This window comes from Melopsittacus undulatus, chromosome 11, assembly GCF_012275295.1.
Source record: "Melopsittacus undulatus isolate bMelUnd1 chromosome 11, bMelUnd1.mat.Z, whole genome shotgun sequence".
Classification (NCBI taxonomy): Eukaryota; Metazoa; Chordata; class Aves; order Psittaciformes; family Psittaculidae; genus Melopsittacus; species Melopsittacus undulatus.
The window spans coordinates 12,450,763-12,471,891 of NC_047537.1; the positions used below are offsets into that span (position 1 = coordinate 12,450,763).

At 50.8% G+C, this 21,129-nt stretch overlaps 2 protein-coding genes across 3 annotated transcripts in view; both read left to right on the top strand.

Annotated features, from left to right (window-relative positions):
* The window catches only part of PIK3R6 (phosphoinositide-3-kinase regulatory subunit 6), a 35,597-nt gene extending 22,356 nt beyond the window's left edge, over positions 1-13,241 (top strand). For both annotated transcript variants that reach the window (XM_034067613.1, XM_034067614.1), the window contains 12 exons: positions 233-380; positions 1,145-1,231; positions 1,661-2,117; positions 3,193-3,292; positions 4,029-4,151; positions 4,624-4,734; positions 6,983-7,073; positions 7,612-7,682; positions 7,903-7,993; positions 8,484-8,554; positions 9,581-9,693; positions 10,396-13,241. In XM_034067613.1, coding sequence (XP_033923504.1) covers positions 233-380; positions 1,145-1,231; positions 1,661-2,117; positions 3,193-3,292; positions 4,029-4,151; positions 4,624-4,734; positions 6,983-7,073; positions 7,612-7,682; positions 7,903-7,993; positions 8,484-8,554; positions 9,581-9,693; positions 10,396-10,552 — 1,620 coding nt within the window. In that variant the 3' untranslated portion in view covers positions 10,553-13,241. The remainder of the gene's footprint in view (positions 1-232; positions 381-1,144; positions 1,232-1,660; positions 2,118-3,192; positions 3,293-4,028; positions 4,152-4,623; positions 4,735-6,982; positions 7,074-7,611; positions 7,683-7,902; positions 7,994-8,483; positions 8,555-9,580; positions 9,694-10,395) is intronic.
* A 765-nt stretch (positions 13,242-14,006) lies between these two features.
* Positions 14,007-16,119, top strand: MFSD6L (major facilitator superfamily domain containing 6 like). The gene has a single exon (XM_005141425.4). The coding sequence runs from the start codon at positions 14,054-14,056 to the stop codon at positions 15,983-15,985; it is 1,932 nt and encodes a 643-aa protein (XP_005141482.2). The 5' UTR covers positions 14,007-14,053; the 3' UTR covers positions 15,986-16,119.
* The last annotated feature ends 5,010 nt before the right edge of the window (positions 16,120-21,129 follow it).

Consider the following 21,129-nt stretch of genomic DNA (forward strand, 5'->3'; position numbering starts at 1 on the left):
CTCATGCCCATCAGCTGAAAACCTGCCAGAAATAGCTTCAAGTAGATAGCACAGCCAGCACCTCTCCTCCTTCAGCCTTCCCTGGGGGCAAGAGGACATCTGTGTCCTCTGCTATGGAACACTGATTTTGGCAGGACTCACTTGCCATCTTTCTGCCCCATCCTGTGGCCCTGCCTGTGCAGCATCACCTCTTTTCATGCCTCCGGGTGTTAACAGCCGCTCCTCATGACAGGATATGTCCAGCACTGATGTGGAGCACTGGTTCCAGCAAGTGGTAGTGGCAGTGGAGTGTGCAGGAAGTGAGGCTGGCACTGACCGCGGGCAGCACACAGAGAGGCTGGAGAAGATCCACCACAGCATCCTCGGCTCCTCACAGGCAGGTGAGCTCCAGCCAGCCATGCACAGGGGTCCAGGGAGCTGAGCAAGCTGGCAGGACCTTGCCTCTGTGCCTTCCTATGGCTGTCCATCCCCACCTCCCTTCTGCCTCCACTTCAGCAGTACCCACCACTGGGATCAGGTCCTTGCAAGCTGGCTCCTTGTGGTGACCTGATGTCCAGGATGACAAACTGCACATGGCAGTGGAAGGCAGACTTGTCACCTGAGGGAAGGGACTGTGGGGATTGCTGCTGCTAATTCAGGTGCCCTGGGGCTCAGAGGCATGTATCTGTCATTTGCAAATGGTGGACAGACTTTCTAGTGCTCTGCTGGTGCAAGACATATCCTGCTGTGGCCCTGACTGAGAAGACATTGTGCATCACTCCTTGAGACCTCCTTGTACTGCTGTGGTGGGCAGCGGTGCTGCCATCTCCTTCCATCCCTGGCAGTGCTCTATTCCAGCCAGGTGCCAAAGGGGCTGCACAGACTATAACAAACATTCCAGTCCATCACAGCTCCTCACTCAAATCTTTTTGTGAGGGAGAGGAGGTGGAACATCTCCTTTGTGGCAATGAGCTATTGAATTGTCTCTCTGCTTCTCTGAGAGCCATAATGGGATAAAGATCACCAGCAATGGTGGGGTCAGAGGACTCCCCTGCATTTCAGCTGAGATTGCCAAGAGATAGTATAGGCTATGTCAGCGCGGGTCTGAAACACAGCACCTCTGTGGGAAAACGCTTCTGTGTTACAACATCCTTGTCTCTCCCAGGCAGTGCTCCCCTGGGAGGGATGCAGGGTACGCCTCTCCCCAACCCCAACATCAGTTTTCACCTCTGGACAGAAGATGACCAGCTCTGTGAGTGCCCTGGGCTGGCTGTGGGGGGTTTGGGTGGTGCCTGAGGTTGGGAAGCCTGTGCAAAACATTTCATTTAGTCCTGGTTCTCAAACAGTGAGTTTCATAACCTTTGCTGAAAGGCCAACCCATGGAGGCTCCTGCTGACTGTGGGCTGACGTGAGGGCTGTTGGGGTCAGATCAGGGGATTAGGGGGAAAAACGGATGAAGGAGATGAGAAAGGAACCCCCATGGGACAGACTGCACCAGGATGTGCCCAAAGTCCCCAGTCTGAGTGATACTGAGCTCTCTTCGTGGTGCAATGTGAGACAGGACTGGAAGAGTGACTCCTCTTGGAGGAGGTACTGGCGTAAGAAGAGGGGAGCTGGGGCAGGACTAGAGCTCAGCCTGCCCCTGTTGTATTTCCCTCCTCGAGCTCGGTTCTGCCCGCAGGGAAGGAGTTGGTGCTGTTCATCCGCCCGCTGTCGCAGAGCTGCGAGCCCGACTGCCTCAGCCAGGACCTGGACAGCTTCGAGATCCAGGACATCATTTCGGACTGCGAGTGCTGTGAGCAGAGCCGCTTCTCGGTGCTCTCCACTGACAGCGGCATCGAGCGCGACCTGCCCGCGCCGGGAGAGGAGCCCTGCGCGCCCTGCGGCGGCGAAGCGGAGCAGTCCCGGCTCCACAGGAAGGGCGGCATCAAGAAGAAGCCGTCGCCGCTGGAGAGCGTGGCCTTCCTGCAGGCTGGCGGCAGCGGCCCCGCCGCAAAGCCCCCCGCGAAGCTGCAGAGGAGAGCAGGCAGCCCCCCCGCGCCGGCAGCCCCGCTCCAGAGGCTGCACACTGCCCGCATCCTGCTGCTGGGCGATGACCGCATCCTGGGGCGCCTGGCCCAAGCCTACCACTCCTTGAGGTAAGCAGTGGCCCCAGCCTCTGGGGGCCTGGGGAAGGGAGGACAGAGGAGGGGCTTTGTTCTTCAGGTGGTTAAAGTAGCCAGGAAGGTTGGGATGGGGTTGGGCTCCAGCAGTACCTGGGACAAGATGGGACCTTGGTGTTTTGCACCTAAGCATGAAGCCAGGCTGAGAGAGCTGGGCTGGGGCAGCCTGGACAAGAGAAGGCTCCTGAAGGGAAAACTTTAGAGCAGCTCCAGTGCCTAAAGGGGCTGCAGGAAACCTGGAGAGAGGCTTGGGACAAGGGTCTGTAGGGACAGGCCAAGTGGAATGGCTTTAACCTGCCAGAACAGGGGAGACTGAGATGAGCTCTTAGGCAGAAGCTGTTCCCTGTGAGGGTGCTGAGGCGCTGGCACAGGGTGCCCAGAGAAGCTGTGGCTGCCCCATCCCTGGCAGTGTTCAAGGCCAGGTTGGACACAGGGGCTTGGAGCAAGCTGCTCCAGTGGAAGGTGTCCCTGCTCGTGGCAGGGGTTGGAACTGAATGAGCTTTAAGGTCCCTTCCAACACAAACTGTTCTGTGATTCAATGATTCAAATGCATCTGATTTCACTGGCTGCATGGCATCATTTGGCTCTGTTACTCCAAATAATGCACAGAGTGGGTTCTTCCCTTCAGCCCATGAAAATAGTTAAATGAACAATAAATGAGGCAAGATGTTTCCTATGCAAAAGGAGAAGATCCTAAAGCAAAGCTGTTTTTCAGCTGGCTTTTTCCAGCTGGTTCACCTGGTGCAGGAGCACAGCATGGGATGGGCCTGGGTCATGGTGCAGGCAGCAGAGCTAGGTGCAGTGTTCCATGGGTCCCATCTGGGAACCTTTGTGCAAGACACCCCTTTCCCCCATCATCTCCCCTTGCTCACATTGGGAACCCAAGGGCATTGCTGCCATCCTGTACTGCTGGCCAAAGGAGGTGTGTGAGCAGGGCATGTGCTCCTGTAATAGAGCAGCTGCGGTCTCCTGGCACTGCCCAGCCTTGGCAAGAGCCAAGTTCTTCCTTCCACCTCCCCCTGTGACACGGCTGCTTATTTTCCACTCCAAGGAAGCGGGAGACCCGGCGAGTTTTCCTGACTTCCAGGCTGAACCTGCAGTTCTACTACATACCGGTGGTGACGGGGCAGCCAAACACCTTGGATGTTACGGTGGGTCTGGGCTCTGCTGCTGGTTGCCAACACCCGATGGTGGTTTGGGAGGAAGAGGAGGGGATTTACTGGAAATTCATATTCGTTAATGCCTTGTTCCTAGAACAAAGAGGATGGGAGCCAAGACAGGGTGGCTGAACCCAGTTTGCACACTGGCTTCAGGAATCCATCAGCTTGAGACATTCAGGTTGCTCCAATCAGCCTGATGGGTGATGATGCACAACCTAGAAGTGGTATTCAGTTTTGCTTCTACAGCCCAGTTATAGGAGGATTGAGGGAGCTTTAGCAAAGGAGTGATGTTTTTCTCACCTCCCGAACACCTAGGGGAAGTGGTCACCCTTACTGAGAGCTTTGCCTACTTGATCATGGCCCATTTTAGTTCTACAGGTCATTCCAGCCTATCATGGGCAAACCTCTTCCCCTCTGGCAGCCTCATGACAGCAATAAATAAACAGTTGCTCTTTATACAATATTTTAAGCTGGCCCAGAGCCTGCTGTGTGTTCTGACAAGTACCTGTTATGAAACTGAGTATTTCTCTTTTCATTCTTCACTTAGGTTTTGTTCTTGAGCACCTGCTAAGTGAGTGCTGCAAGCAATGTTTTGTTGTCTTCTCTGGACCAAGCAGGGAAGGGGGAGGGATGTGGGAGTTGCTCATGCCCAGCTCCCTCTGCCTTCTCTGCATCTCCTGGTGTTCTGAGCCATGCTCATACCCTGAGCTGTGTGTTTCTCCCACAGGACCATGCTGCCTCTGGCCAAGAGGAGCTCTGCGAGGTGGCTGGGTACCTGGGCAGAGCCGACCCGTGGTATGAGAGCAACATCAACACTCTGTGCCACATGATTCCCAAGCTGGCCACCATGGTACGAGGGAAACCTGCCCAACTCCCCAGCCCAGCCCATTGCCCAAGCACATCTGCCATCCCTGAGGATGAGCCTGTGCCCTGCAGCTCCTCCTTGCCCCAAGACAAGGGCTTGCTCCCTCCACCAGGGCCCTGCAGCAGAGGTGCATGTGGCTGCATTGCCCCAGCCCATAAGACCCAGTGGTGGGTTTTTTTGGCCAAGGGACAGGGAATGGCAGATTTCAAGAAAGAAAATGTAAATGAGGCATTTACTGAAATCCCCCAGTTCTCATTTCCCAGCAGCTTGAACCACCACTGATAGCCTCCAGAAAGGGCTGGTAGGTGGGTGCAAGCCTTTGCTGCTCCCATTTGCTTTGACTACTTATGGAACGGCAGCTCCTTGCTCATCATTTACCAAAGCAGGTGCGAGGGTTTGTGGCAGTGTTTTTGAGAAGTGACTGTGGCTGATCCATGATGTGATTTGTCCCCCACAGCCTTCCTCACCGAGCAAACATCTTGTGACTGATCTGTTCATCACTGATGTGATCGCTTACTACGTTCGCATGGGCATCCAGCCTGTCTTCTTCCAGGTCTATGCTGTGAAGGTGGGTGCCCCATCTCTTGTGCCTTCAGGTGGCCCTACAGGGCTTGTAGAGCCCCACTGCTAGCAGAGCTGTGCCAAGTCTGGTAGCTTAGAGCATATCTGAGCCTTGATCTCCTGCTCCTTAACTTCTCCCCTCCTTGCCTGGCTCCCAGATCTAGCGACATGTAGCTCATGTACATCACATACAGAATCAATGTACAAGCTCTGACAAAATCAGTGATCCTGGGAAGACCGTTTCAGGATCATGCAGGTCAGCAAAGTGAGCCCTGAAATGTAAGGGCCCAGATTTCCTGCTCTGCTGGATAGGGATAGCTCAGCTCTGGCTCCTCCTGCTGCTTTGGATGCTGGGAGCAAACAGGAATTTTTCTCAGTGGCTTTGCCAAAACCTTCCTGTGCCTTGCAGGGCTTTCTGAAACACCAGTTTGTTTCTTTTCTGCCAGCTTGTCTGTGAAATGGCATCAGAGTGAGACCTGGCCCTTGATATGAGAGCAAAAAACTACTGCATTTGGTCACGTAACATCAACTCCCACTGCTTCCCCAGCAGTTCTCCCCCTTCAAAGCTCAGGGTGGTACTAATGCACGTACCTCCTTTTAGTCTACACGTAGCCAATGTGGTAACCTACGCAGCAAAGGAGCAGCCATTGCATGAGCAAACTGGTATGTGGCTTGCAAAGAGCTGGAAGGACTTTGGGAACTACTAGGAGAGCATGACCAGGACTTGAACTAAAAACATGGAGCTTGTAGACCCTTGGACAACCAGGTCTGCAGCTTGTGTGGTTGGGACTGGGGTTTTTTGATGAATTTTCATTTCACTCATTTCTCCTCCAAGACAAAAATCAAAAGCAAGTGAGAGGCTGGGTGACTCAAGCAGGGGAAGAGGAACTGACTCCAGATGTGGTTTTCAGATAGCGGTGCTCAACCTACCCTGTTGTCACACATGGTGTGATGCTGCTTCATCTGGAATCACTGGGTCTAGTCTGCCTTTTTTGGTTAAGACCACAGTGTTCCCCTTTAGCTGAAAAGAGTTTTCCTGGAAGTGAGGGTCAAGTCCCACAGGAGCTGGATGTAGGCTTAGGAGAGGTTCTTCCACACCTCACAGGATCATAGAATCATAGAACATTTTGGGTTAGAAAGGACCTTAGGATCATTCAGTCCCAACTCCCTGCCACGGGCAGGGATGCCTCACACTAAACCATGTCACCCAAGGATCTGTCCAGCCTGGCCCTGAGCACTGACAGGGATGGGGCAGCCACAGCTTCTCTGGGCACCCTGGGCAGTCTCAGCACCCTCATAGGGAAGAACTTCTTCCTCACATCTAACCTAAACTTCCCCTGTATCAGTTTGAACCCATCACCCCTTGTCCTATCACTACAGTCCCTGATGAAGAGTCCCTGTCCAGCATCCTTGTAGCCCCCTTCAGACACTGGAAGCTGCTCTGAGGTCTCCATGCAGCCTTCTCTTCTCCAGGCTGAACAGCCCCAACTTTCTCAGCCTGTTTCCACACAGGAGGTGCTCCAGTCCCCTGATCATCCTCATGGCCTCTTCTGGACTTGTTCCAACAGCTCCATATCCTCTTTATGTTGAGGACACCAGAACTGCTCACAGTGCTGCAAGTGAGGTGTCACGAGAGCAGAGTGCAGGGGCAGGATCACCTCCTTTGACCTGCTGGTCACGTTCCTTTTGATGCAGCCCAGGATACGGTTGCTTTCTTGGCTGCGAGCACACACTGAAGCCAGTTCGTGTTCATTTTCTCATCAACCCTAACCCTTCTCCCCAGGACTGTTCTGAATCTCTTCTCTGCCCAGCCTGTAGCTGTGTCTGGGATTGCTCCGACCCAGGTGTAGGACCTTGCCCTTGGCTTGGTTGAACTTCACGAGCTCGGCATTGTCCCACCTCACAAGTGTGTCAAGGTCCCTCTGAATGGCATTCCTTCCCTCCAGCGTATCAACAGAACCACACAGCTTGGTGTCATCGGCAAACTTGCTGAGGGTGCATCAATTCCTCTGTCCATCTTCACGTTTTGCTCAAAACAAGCCTATGAAAAGGAAATAATGACTAGCTCTGAAGTGACCCGTTGGTTTTAAGTGCATCAGTTAGAAATTACGTGCCTTGAAGCTCGGTCAGCACCTGCAGGCAGGCCTGGAAGCGGCTCTGCGTGCTCCGTGGGTGGGTGGCTGGGAAGGGACTCGTATGTGTGCAGTGACACCCAGTGGAGGGGACGCTGCTCATGGAGAGTGTCTCTCTTCCAGGTTTTCTTCAACGACCCTGCGCAGGAGCCAGCCGAGGACGTGTTCCTCACGGAGCTGCGCACCCAGGGCCAGGACAGCATCTCCCACAGAGGTGCGTGTGTCCCCTGAGCTGAGCCCTGCGGCTGCCACCCGCTGCGGGGTCCTGCGCAGCTCCAGCTCACCCTGTCCCTCAGCCTGCAGTGGTAGAGCTGTGCCTTTGCCTGGCTCCAGGACTTAAAGTTGGACCAGCACCATGTTTCTGTTGATGAAATAAGCAAGGCTTTACAGCCATCCTTTTGGCCAGATGTTTTCCCTGTTAGACGTGCAGCTTCCTTGAGTTCCCGGTGATGAGATAAGGGTGCTTGAAGACTGGACCTTTACAGAAGGCACATCCAGCCCTTCTGCCCATGCACCCTGCTGACTCCAATGGATGTTTGCCATTGCTAATGGGCATAGAGCCTTGAGTGAGTCCATCGGGCTGGACCTGTTGAGTGCACAGAGCCTCATTCCATAGGCAAGGAGAGAAGGGCCACTGTGCCAGAGCACAGCTGCTGTGTGACAGAGGGGGTGACTTGTCCCGTGGGAGGACCCCTCTGCTGACCATAGACAGGTGGGATGAGTGAAATCTCAATCCAATTCCTTCCTTGCAGAATTAAGCACGACCAAGAAGAAAACGACCCTGGATGGCCCTGGCTTAGATCTCACAGTAACATACAAGAAGGTAAGTGGGGCCCTCAGCAGCCCCAAATGTCACTGCTCACAGGGGTACCCAGCGTGGCACAGACCTCCTGGGAGTGCTCTGTCCCTCCTTTCCTCTGGAATTGCACTCTGGAAGAGGACAGATTGCTCATGGTGAACTTTAAAAGCCTCTTGCTTTACCTTGCATGTGGGAAAACCTGCACCCTCTCTGGCGGGGTGAGCTAACAGAGCCTTGCCTGCAGGTTGTGCTGAGTGATCGGGTGAAGGAGCTGGCTATGTCCCTGCGGTCCACAGGTCTGGTGATGAAAGCCATCCCAGCTGAAGAGGCTGAAGGTGGGTTCTTCCTGCTTGGAACCATGTGAAGAGAGTTTGCTGAGTTTTCTGGTGCTTGACAGAGTAAATCTGACCATGGTAATTAGTGCCAGTTGTGCCTGGGCTGTGGTGGGTGAATCAGTAATAGGCATGTGTGAGTGTCACCACAGTCTGTGTGCCTGCTTGGTTCTTCATGAATGATGTGCCTGAGGCTCCCTGTACCATGGGGTTCAGTTCATCAGAACCATAACCTAGGCTTGGCAGCACCTCCTCTTGCTTCAGCCTTTCTCTTTCACCTTGCCCTTAGCATAGCCTCTGGGGTTTCCACCCTGAGCATGATCCCGTGCAAACCTTTAGGCTATGAAGCTTGCTAGAATCCTCCTTTTCTGCTGTCCTGTGTATCCCATGGACCTCTGGCAGTGCACTCAAATGTGGGATCTGGCAACAGCCCCACTCAAAGATGAGCTGAGATAATTCCATGTCTAAGGCTAACACACTGCTTCTGTTGCAGACCTGGTATGTCTGAATGTGAACATCACTGAAATTGTTCGGATCAACAACTTGTCGGGACGATCATTCTCAGTAAGTATCTGTGGATGCTCATGGCCCTTGAGGGGACAGAAAACACATGGGAATCCTTACAACAAGGGGGAAGCAGAAACAGTCTCTGGGGAGGAGAAGGTTTTGGGGTCACCCTGCTCCTAGATTATTTTGCCATTACTTTCCATGGAAAAGCCTAGATTTTTGAGCCAACACTCCAAATGCTATCCCTGCTGTTCAGCACCACATTGAATCCTGCCTCAGGGCACCCAGAAGGACTGAGCTGCTGCGGGGTTTATTTGACCCCAGGGACAAAGTAGAGAAATAACCCCCCTGTCATTGTGGCTCTGTTTGAGTACAAGAGAAGGTCTGTAGTTTTGTGGTCACCCCATTAGCTCCTTACCTGCAGCAGCTCAGACTCCTTGTGTCCATCCCCACAGAGCTCACCAGAATAGAGGCTGTTGGAGAAACATTTAACCAAAGCATAAACAAGAAGCAGGGACTTCAAAGAATCTGATTTAAGCCAAGATTCAGAAAGCTGGATATGCCAGAGATGGGACTGAAAGCTTGAGCTCCTCTCCTTTATGTTTTACATGAGAGGTCAAATAGACCCCAGAGGACATGCTGCCCCATGGGAATGTATTGCTGCAGTTTAGGTGGCATTAAATGTTGCTATACCTTGGTCACTGGGGCGTTGGAGCCTACAGTCTCTCAGATGGTATTTGTAGCTTACCAGCACCAACCTGTGCTTGTTTTCACCTGGCTTTTGGAAACACCAAAGTACTTCAGTTTGTGTGGCTTGCAAAGATACACCACAGCCCTGGAGAGCAGACCATGGCCCCCATCAGACATCCCAAACCTTGCAGCCTGTGCAAGCATTGCCAGTTTGTAAAGTTTGCCTTGGCAATGTTTGACTGGGCTGTAATTACAGCAAAACAATTCACCTTGTGTCACATCTGAGGTTAAAAAAGAGAAACATCATTTGTCCCTTTCAAGCCCATTGTGCATACACCACCCATCCGAGAGAAGTGAGAAACTCATTGGGCTCTTCCTTCTCTCTCAACCCAGGCTGTGGCAAACAGGTTGAAAACACGTGATATCAAAATCAGGAGCACAGAGCAGAGGCCCTTCACCGTGTGTCTGGACAAGGACAGCAGAAGAACCTACAGGAATGTGATCAGGTGAGAATGCCACATGTGCCAGGCTCCGTGCATCTTGCCGTGACCCTGGCTGGGCTGCCAGGGTGGCAGAGCTGTTTCCCATCTAGTCCTAGTCCTGATCCTCCTGCACAACAAAAGACCCATGGGCAAATACATTGCTTCTCCGGGGAAAGGGGTGCTTTCCTTTGTATTTTGGGGGATGCTCTGAGAACTGAAATGGTTCTTACATTTTAGGTGAGGTGCTGTCATTAAGACAGTAGAAAGATAGGTACCTCCAGGGACAAGTGAGATCTTGGGTCTTCTGAATCATACCATGGAACTGATGCTCTCTCCACTGACTGCATTCCTCACCAAAGTGTCTCAAGCATGTGGAGGTAGAGGGAGAGAATTCAGCCTTGTGAAAATAGCAGGAATCAATGTGCCTGTAGTAGTTGCGGTGACATATGATGTCTTAGGAGCAGACTGGTGGTTCAAGGTCCATGGGCCATATGGAACATTCTGTAAAGTGAATTTATGAGAAGGGAACTCAGGACACTGGTTTTCTGGTCAAACACTAACACACATCAGCTATCTTTCCAGTCAAAACAGTTGACAAAGCATAAAAGCAGCCGCACATCTTCCCTCGGCAGTCAGTGGAGGGACCTGATGTTCAGTCTGAGATCAGGCTCTGGCACTAGAGGGCAGATTTGCACATGCAGTAAATATATTCTTGTGCTGTTGCAGCCTGGAAGTGTCTCCTTGCCTAGAGCCCAGCTACTGCTTGCAAAAGACAAGGACAATGAAATACAACCTGCACAAAACAGAAGATGTGGGGCTTGTGAAATACATGCCCAAATCTCTGCTGCTGCCTATCAACACATTTGCAGGCGTCATCCAATGAAGGAAAAGCTGGTGTGAGAGATGTGATGTTGGCTCATCACAGAGGAGACGGAAGAGGAAAACATACTAAAAGCCACCAGCAGTGATTTTACAGTGGTCATGGTGTGAACCGCTGCGACAGCAGAGGTGGATGGGGCTGTGCCCTGCTGAACGGCAGCGATGACCAGAGCTGAGACCCCCTGCCAAGGGGCAGAGCGAGGCTGGAGAATTGAGTTTTAACCTTTTGCACAAAACAAGGAAAACCTTCGAGCTGCTTCATTTCAGGAAGCCTGGGGCAGACACAGCTGGGGTGAGGGTGCTGCCTGTGCTGTGGGTCACAGTCCCTGGCAGTAACATGGTGATATCTCATAGCCCAGCAGAGGATCAGGGCTGTTGTGCAGGGTTCTGTACAGCACACTCTCCATTCCGGCGCAGGGTGGTGTATTTGGGCAAATCAGCAGTTATTCCCCTGACTGATTTGGGAAAGCTCATTGTATGCCTGACCACAACTGGGAGAGCCTGTGTTTAATGCAGCTTCTACGGGAGCCAGTGGAAAACCTGCTTTTGGTTCAAAGGTGCCATATAAACAATGAAACTAGGAAATGGGAAATCTGGTGCAATATTTGGCGGTGATGAACAGGGCACGAACAGCTTGCCCTGCCTGGGCAGTGCTGTGGGATAGGCTGTCAATGATACAGATCTGCCTGAAGAAGAAGCCATCATTGAGCAGACAGTGAAGCAGTACAACAGCTCTGCAATGTCTGAGCTGACCCTGTGAGTCCACCTGGGATTTCGCTGTGGCTTCACTACACAACCAATCCACATCTGGTCTGGAGCCTCATGAGTGCCAGTTATGTCCCTCCAGTTGTACATCTCAGCAACAACCACCTACAACCTCAGCAGCAGCAGCAGATCTCCTCTGTGAGGTCAGCCAGCAATACCTCTGCAACCCAGTCTGCCATGCAGTCCCAGTCTGGTCCATGTCTGATGCATGGGTAAGAGATGTAGAAAAGTGCTCCTGCGATTGATGGGTGGGTAGGATGCCTGCAAGACTTCCCAGTTCTTTTCCTTTGCTGCTGCCACAGTGTACAAACACTCCCTTGGTTTGCAGATGGGCAATGAGAGGCTCAGACTAAGCCGCTGTGAAGGATGATGGTGCAGGAGGACCCTGACTGCATTCCACTCTATGGCTGACTGAAACAATGGAAGAAACAGTGTGTATTTATTGACTTTCTGAATGTGACCTGTGCTTTCTGGAGTGTCCCCAGGGAATCTTCCCTAAATCCACATTGGAGGGGATTTGGGGGGTTCCTTCTATGGCACTATTCTCTCAGCTCCCAGATAACTCGTTACCTGGGTTGCCTTCACTCAGGGGTGCTTGCTTGGATCAGCAGCCCGATGAAAATGTCCTTTAGCTTTGTCTGTGTGCCGAGCAGCTATCCCCAGTCACGTCTGGCTGTCACTGATGGGGAGTCCCTGTGCTACAGTGTGATGCTGACCCAGCTGTGGTGGCTCTGGCACACACCTGTGTTAGCCCTGATGGCTGCGGACTAACCCACTCCCTGTCCTGACTGTGCCGGGCCTGCCCAGCCCTGGGGAGCTGCACCTCTGGAAAGTCACTTCAGCTTCTGGAGTCACACCAAGAACGAGGAGCTCCCCTGCAGGTATCGCAGCTTGGGGCACCAGAGAGCAGCTTCCCTGGTGCAGAGCTGCTCTGAGCCTCTGGGCTGTCCTGGCTGGTCGTGTTCCATGGAAATCGCCCAGTTCTTCTTGCGTCTCTTGCCATCTACATAAGTCTTTAAAGGGCTCAGCCTTCAGATTTCCCTGTTTCTTCTCTTTGCCAACAAGCACACGGCTGCTGTGTTCCTGCTCCTGTCCACATTATCACCTGGCACAGCAGGCATCATTGCTTCCCATTCCCAAGCTAAAGGTTTATCCACTCTCACTTTGAACGTACCATGCAGTCCAAAACAACCACTGAAACATACTCGTGGGGCATAGCAGCTCTAGAGCTGGCAGCATGTGATGGGGTATTCAGCAGTGTAAAAAGCCTCCCCATCCCAGGAGCTATTTAATCGTAAACCAGCACCAACAGCTGAAAGATCCTGTTGGGCAACAGCAATGTGACTGTTTCCTAAGGAAGTTGTCTTGAAATGCTGGCAGATGCAGCCCCTTGCTCCCAGCTGAGCCAAGCACAGTCCTCAGGCCTTAATGTTCTTCCCCAGGAGCCACAAGGCTGCAAGATCTCAGCAGCAGCGTTCAGTTTTTCAGTACTGTTCACCTCACAAGTCAGACACAGCTGATCCTCACCAACACCACACCTGAGCAGTGAATGCTTTGGTCCTGGAGGAAGCTGAAGTTCAACAGGAGGTCCAGGAACAAGTCAGGAAACCCCTGCTTGTCCTCCTGCACTGCTGCATAAGGTAACACAGAGCTCAAGGGAGGGCCAGTGGCTCTTCACACCTCTGCCTCCTCGGGGCTTCACTGAGAGAATTCATGTACCCTGGCACACAAGGCAATTACTTGCAAAGCCAAGACACTCTGCGCTGGGTTGGAGTGTGGTCTGTGGTGTCCAGTTTACTCTGTACAGGTGTAAATGATGTAGATGGATTATAAGTTATTTGTATAGTGTCAGAGGTGATCTGTGTCACAAGGTGCAATCCTTTCAATGCCATTTTTTAAAAAATCTGTTAAAAAGCTAATAGAAACTGTCAGTCGGGTTGGTTTTTATGTTTGTGTGTGTCTGGGGGTGGGTGGGGAATAAGCTGGGAGGAACAGAAAGACATCATTTGGGTCTCTATAGCTAATGTCTTCTCCCCACCTTGGGGCTACACCCTGTGTTACACAGACAGAGACTCCATAACCAAATAGCTCTTTACAAGGGCCTGTAGGGACAGGCCAAGGGGAATGGCTTTAACCTGCCAGAACAGGGGAGACTGAGATGAGCTCTTAGGCAGAAGCTGTTCCCTGTGAGGGTGCTGAGGCGCTGGCACAGGGTGCCCAGAGAAGCTGTGGCTGCCCCATCCCTGGCAGTGCTCAAGGCCAGGTTGGACACAGGGGCTTGGAGCAAGCTGCTCCAGTGGAATCCAACCCAAACCAGTCTGGGATTCTGGGGTTCTATGGAAAAGGGAAAGTGTTTCATTGTCACTTTGTGACGGGTGTGGGAGGATTCTGCTCTCGGAGTCCATCCGGGCTCTGAACTGAAGAGTTTATCTTTTCTTTGTCACTGCACATGGGGAACTGAAGCAAACATCACCTCCCTTTGGGACCGAGCTGAACCACTCCTGCCACCCCCGCCCGCAATACCCCCGTGTCCCATGCTCGGTGCTGTTTCCCCTGCTGCCGCCAGGTGGCGCTGCCCCCCCCGCCCGTCTCATAGCAACGGGGCGGGCCCGGGGCGCGGCCCCGCGGGCGGTGCCAGGTGCGGCGGGGCCGTGCGGGGCCCGGGGCGGCAGCGGATGCCGGGGCCGCGCCGCGCAGGTACGGTCCGTGCGGCCCGGAGGGAGGAGCATGCGGCAGCGCCATGAGCCAGCAGTGGGACGTCGGCCGAGCCCTGGCGCTCTCCGGCCTGTTCCGTGCGCTGCAGGGCGCGGGCCGGGCCTGCGCCGCCCCGTTCCTGCCGCTGTACCTGCGGCACCTGGGGCTGCCGCCCGCGCTGGTGGGGCTGGTGGCCGGGGCGCAGCGCCTGGCGGCAGCGCTGAGCGCCCCGCTGTGCGCCCGCTGTCCCCGCGCCCCCGGCAGGCGGCGGCTGCTGCTGGTGGCCGGCGCCGCGCTGGGCTCGGTGGGGGCCGGGCTGCTGCTCACGCTCGTCCCGCCCGCAGCCGCCACCGGTGCCCTCTGTAACGGCACCCGGCAGCCGGGGCACCGAGCGGACACCGGCAGCTACGGTGTGGAAAGCGCGAGTGCTGCTCCGACCGCGAAAGGAGCGGCGACAACGACTGCGGGCGGTTCAACGGCGAGCGGCAGGGCAGCGGTGAGCAGCCCAGGCTCCCAGCGGCTGTTTGGCCTGGCAGATGGGCTTGAGGAACAAGGCAGAGAGGGTGGTGAAGGTGGCACAGAGACAAACGGGTACTGGGTGGATGCCTCTGGCTGGACACAGCCTGTGAAAGCAGTTGACTGGGAGACACACGAACCAGAAATGCTGGATTCCAACGGACCTCCCCTGCCTGGACTCGAGAAGGAAACAAGCATTCTGGGTTCTGCTGCAAGAGATCCTGCTGGTAATGCTGAGGAAAGGCTTTCTGCTACCAAGAGTAACAAGCTCCCTGTGTTTAAAACAACTCTTCCAACTGTTGGAGATGCTTATCTGTCTGGAAACCTTTCAGACCACCAGAAAGATTCTCAAGATACCAGCCTTGAAGCAGTGCAAAACTTCTTTCAGGACAGAGAGCACCAGGTTTTCCTTATGGTGCTGGGGGCTGTGGTGCTTTGGGAGCTTTTGGCCACTTCTCTTGAATGGACGGTGGATGAGAGTCTCTATGAGTTCCTTGACTTTGTGGATGCAACTGACGGTTATGGCAAGCTCTGGATTTGGAGTTACTTGGGTGCCTCTGTAGGTGCCTGCATCATTGCTGTAGTTGTGGATCATCTGAATTGCTTCCTCAGCAGTTCCATCACCCGCCTTGCTGTCCATTTCTATGGCTATGCTCTGCTGGTAACGCTCTCACTGCTTGTCACCCTCTTCTTTCCCATCTACCTTCCCAAGGAAAGCAAGGGTGTTAACAGAATGGGCAAAGCGCTGGCACTGCTGCGGGGTGATGGCCGGGCGATGCTGTACGCCAGCACCGTGCTCCTCACCGGCATGGCTGGTGCTGCCGTGCACAACTTCCTCTTCTGGCAGCTGGAGGACCGAGGCAGCAGTGAGCTGTACATGGGGCTCTCTGTGGCCGTGGGGCTACTTGCGGAGATGTTGCTTTATTTCTTCAAAGGGAAGTTGCTGAGGACTTTCTCAAGCAGCACAGTTGTGACAATCAGCCTCAGCCTCCTGGCAGCACAGCTTCTGTGCTACTCCTTCTTGTGGACTGCATGGTCAGTTCTCCTCATCCAGATTTTATCTGCCTTCAGTAACGGTGCTTTGTGGTGGGTGGTCAGCATGACTGTGGATGACATAGCCACGCCGGGCATGGCGAGGTCCCTGCACGCTGCTCTCCAGGGCCTCTGCCATGGTGGAGGAGCGAGCTTGGGCAGTTTTGCAGGAGGATTTGTGGTGGAGCACTTTGGTCTGGCCGTTCTGTACCAGGCGTGCTGTGTGTGCGTGGTGCTGTGGCTCTTCCTGTTCTTGATCATCCAATCTAAACTACCACAGCAGAAGAAAATCAACTATTCTCGTCTGCTGGCTGCTGGTTCCAGTGAAGGGAGTGACTCTGACGAGGAGAACGAGAGGGACTGGCTGGTGAAAGCTATGAAGGATGAAAGCTTCAGTAGGAACTGGTCACACCAGCATAGGATCAACTAACCTGTACTTGAATGCAAGTGGTGACGTGGGGTGATGATAATGCCCAGGAATGACCTTTAATTCTAAAGTGCTAAATACATGCAGTACATATCTGACAGGACAGATTTTTATTCTTAAAATTTTAGAAATCTTGCAATTTTCTTAATTTATAGTGTTCTTATGGTAATTTTGCCTTTTTGACTGAATGATTTTGTTTCCAGAATTATCCTGAGGTATTCCAGGTATACATTTGCTGAAATGAATGTAGCTGAGTTTGTAGTCAAAAACCAAACTTGAATTCCTGCTCCCCAGAGCTGGTGCTGTGGAAACTGAGCAAAGCTGTGACCTGTACTGACACAGCTGAGTGAAAACTGCTGTCATGCTGACAGCACACTGAACTTGTTCAAGGTGCTGTATCTGAACTCCTTTTGCTAAATAAGGGATGGGAATAAAAACATGGTTCATTTGCTCTCCTTTGATTTCTAAACTCAGGTTTTGCTACAGACTGTCCTCTTCTGTTTTGGGATTTAAGTATGCTGTGTTGGCATCTGTTGCTAGCAGTGCACCGTGTGTGCTCACAATCAGGGCCTGCTGGCTAGCCAAATGGAGCAGAACAGCCTCTGTACTTCCTTGTGGTGAATACATTGTGTGATTCTGTTTACCTAAGGTGGCAGGCAGCATCAGGGGTGACCAGGAAGCTGGATGCCCTCCTGATCCGAGTAACTGATGTGTGCTGGGAGTTACCCAAAGGAACTTGGCACTGGCTGAGTTGACCTGATGGAAGCTGGAGATTCTCCCCCCACCCCGGGTCAGCTTGGTCTGAGGGCAGCCCTCTTCTCATGTTTCCTTTTTAAAACCAAATCTGTGTCCTGAACAGGGCCTGCTATGAATGATTCTCAAACTGCCTTGTCTGCCTTGCCTTTGCCTCAAAGGCACATGGATTTCAACACCTCTTCAATAGGTAAGATTTGCTTAAAGATTGAGGAGTGGATGGTCTGATCTCATTAAAAGACTGGCAGAGAAGCTTTGAACATTATGGCCCTTTCAGTTACATCAAAAGCTGCAGTCAGTTTGTTACGTACTTCCTTGGTCAAGGAGCAACATCTGTATTCCTTTGCAGAGGGATAGATCTTAATAACATCTTCCTAGTGTTTTACAGGCCATGAGATAGGCAGCTGCAGAAAGCAGAATATTTAAATGCGTATTTAATATGCAGTATGCAAATGGCGTTGCAATCTGTCACCCTGCTGCATTCTGGACTCAGTAGAATGTGGTTGCAAAGAAAAGCAGTGCCACTGAAGATAATCTTTCTCTGTATGCATCAATTCCACATTATCTGTGTATCAGATGCTTTCAGGGTAATTAGCTCTGTCTTTTCCTGACACAATCCACTCTGCCATGCAGAATACTCTACTAGAATGACTATAAATAGAACTGTCCTCGTGCCAAGAATAGCTGGAACTTTTCATTAAGATGTTACTTTCTCCCGGGAATTCAAATTCAGGTTGAGAGCAGTTTTAGTGTCAAGTATTTATCACAGCCCTATTATCATATAATACCTCAGGAACTCTATTTACTTGCTAATAGAGCATCTGACTTCAGTCTTGAGTAACATAACTGCACATAGCACATCACGGAGCCATCAGCGCTTTTGTGAGAGGAAAATGATGCAGGAATAGCTGGAACATTTTAAAATGCAGTCCCTTCTTTAGCTGGAAGTGCCTGCTCTCATTTGAAGCCCATTAAATGGGTGATAAGTTCTCTTTTTACCTGCTTTGGCACAGAAAACAGCTGCTGTAATTCCAGTTTTGTAAAGAGAAACCTTGAAATGAAAAGTGCTTGTGCATAATCCATCCTGTGACTGGGGCAGAGGGGTGGTGACAGTGTCGTGTTTGTCTCAGCCATGGATGTTTAGTTGTGCTGAACCATTGCCCTTAAGAACAAGGGGGATCTAAAGTATGGCCCAAAGCTCAATTCTAATATAATAAACTTGCACCATAAGATTTGTTATGAGTTTTTACAAATTATTAATACAACAAACACATTTGGTGCTGATTCAGGGGAGAACCCTTTACCCAGTTTGACACATGTTCTGAGTTACAAACCTCTGTGGAAGTGAACGTGGCAGAGGGATCTTTCCCTGAAGACGTTGCACCAATTTGATGAAATCATTTTCCACTTAGGTTCATACAGTTTCTGTCTTTGAGCTCTACAACATCAGTGACTCCATTTCTTTCTCTCTGATGGTCACAGACCCTGCAAGTCAAATGGGGATGGAAGGAAGAGACTTAAATTAATCTGTGTAAGACTTCTTTGCTCTGAGCATGGCTTTTAAGAACATGCCAAGGAATTTAATGCTGCTGAGAATAAGATGTAACTGAGAAGAACTAAACTGCCTCTGGGGAAGATAGATTCTCATGATGTATTTCCAACCACATCAGCAGTTATTTTTGCACTGCTTTGCAACTATTTGCCAAAAAAAAATGATGTTGCAACTTCAGGGTTTTTAAATTTTTATCCTTAATCAGCACTGTAATGTTAAAAGTGATTATAAAATCACATAACGTCTTACTGTTTGCCTACTTCATGGTGAACTTTAAGCAAATTTCAGAGGCTTATGTGTACAAATACTTCATTTTTTTGCCCCTTTGTGTCAGTCCGGGGTCTAAGTTGAGCTGTTCTTCTTCTCTGAATACAGTTCTATTTAACTGAGCTCAGGAGGCAAACCATAGTTAGTGCTGAGGAACAAGTTCAGCACAATGCTGGTCTTTGTAGCTCTGAGATTTGAAATACAACATAGCCCAATGTGTGTGTACTTTGTGAGAGGTTTCAAAGGATCTGGGTAAATCAGTTTCATTAGATAAGGCCAAAAACAGACAAAGAGCTCTTTGGTTATCATGAAAAGCTGCAGGTAGTTTTAGTGCACCGCTGATGCAGCTGGACTGGAACCCGAGTACCCCATTGGATCAGACACCTTTTCCTGCTGTCTAAAATTCTGTTCCTAAGTTAGAAAGAAACTAAAATAGCAGAATGTGTCTTTCTGGCAGTTATTTTATGATGGGGTATTGCAAATGTTTCCTTCAGCTCCTCTGCGTGTGCCTCACATCTGCAATTGACTTCACGAGTGTGGCACTCTCAGCATATGAAATCAGGTAAAACTCGGTGGGCAATGATCTCTAAATGTTCATTTTTCCTGTGGATCTGATCAGCATAGTAAGATCCTTTCCAGTATTCTCTGAAGATTTCTATAATCCAGCAAACAACCGCAGCCTGCGCCTTTGTGGACTGCAGTGAAACCTGCCCAGATGAATTCACACAGAGCTTGTGTAGTTTTGCAATGAGTTATTTCCCAACATCGTAGATATGAACCATTGAAAGTAGGTCCATTTAGGGAAGAGTGATGTTTTTGAGAGCTGTGGAGTTATTCTGCATGTTCTGAATCTTAAAAGCAAGAGCTTCTGAATTGTCTTTTATTCCAGGATGGGGTGTGACATCTCTGAAGCACAATCTCTTTGGTGCTGCTTGTGGAAGCATTTTTCCTTTTGTCCATCTTTAAGGTCCAGACAAGACATTCCCATCCTGATTTGAACCCTGAGGAGAATTTATGTTACAGCATGATACCAAAATTCCATATATATAATATGGGTCCTGTATAGAGTCCTTGAAAGTACTGGGCAGCTCTTGAGTGTTGCTGGCATCAGCACTGAGTGGTACTAATGCAGGAAGGGGGTGGGGGGAGGAAGAATCTGTCTTGAAATATCTTGACACTTTCAGCTTGGCATCCCTATTGCTGTATTTATCAATAGGGAGCCAGTGTAAAGGAATCTGCTCATTTACACTGTACATTTCTCAAGGAACTGATACATGTTGGGGTTCTGCATGGTTTCTCCCTGGGGCCTGATTTTACTCTAGTATAAACGATATTTCTGCCCAAGGGCAGTTTCTCACTTTAAGTTGGGTATGTTGAGACCATAAAACTGTGAACCCAAATGTAGAGGTGAGGATGAAACAACTTTAAAGTTAACCTTTACTTCACCTCTAGTATTTAAAAATCTTGCCTGAAGAAATCCAGGAACAGAGCCTGTAGTTACCTTACCTTGACCTCACTGGTAGAGCAGACAGGGACACTGCAGTTTTGAAACCTTGAGAACATTTCTACCTCTAATTAGGTTGAAAGGTCAGAACTAACGGGGTAGTTACAACACCAGAAATAGCAGACTTAACACAGGGTTTTATTGTTAGGAAGAGGAATTTTGACCCAGAATACACAGTCATGTGCTGAAATAACTTGAATATTCAAAGTGTGGCTTTGAGAAACATGAACCTGATTTTTTGACAGCTCCTAAGGAAAATACACATACTAAATTACTCCAGTTATTATGACATGTACGTGCATTCGGGTCCTTGGGACCTCACTCCTTTCTCAACAGTGATATATTTAATTATACTCAGCTTCCTTCTGTCCTCAAGTTGCACCTGATTGAGTTGGCAAAGAACTGTGAGCATCACCTGGGATGTGTTTCTGAAAGCTTGGAATCAGTTCAGTGTGCCTTAGTGTTTCCCATTGTCTGTTTTTGCCTGCCCAGGTTGTTTCTTTAAAGACCTTCAAATAACTCTGTCCATTCTCATGGTCTTCAAGCTGTGGTTTAAGTCTCTCTGTGTTTTTGGCAGCTCCCAGGTACCTGGGAGATTGTGTTACTCTTGTTTGGCACAGTTAAGAGCTTACCATGTACATGAAGCTGCTTCATTCCTACAGAAGTGACTGTGTACAGGGAGATATTAGTGCTTTTAAGAAACATTCTGCTCGTGGCCTGAAAGTGTTGCTGCTGATGACTCAGTTCACACTCAGACCCACAGGAAAGTCACCTCAGGATCCACTAAAGCTTCTCAGCTGAGGTCATAGAGTGCACCTGGTTGGCCTGCCAGGTAGCATGTTAGATTATAGCTCTTTGTGTGACTCTGGGCTGTTTGATTGAATCCCATGTTTTTATTAAGTCAGTGCACAGAATGGGGTGAATTCACATTGCAGCCCACAGAAGAACTGGCTACTCATGGCACAAGGAATCCTATCCAGTACTGGACTGAAGAAGTGATGAAAATATTTGCACATCCATTTTCTCTGCACGTGGAGCAATCTGAACAAGGTGAGTCACTTCAGTGCTGGT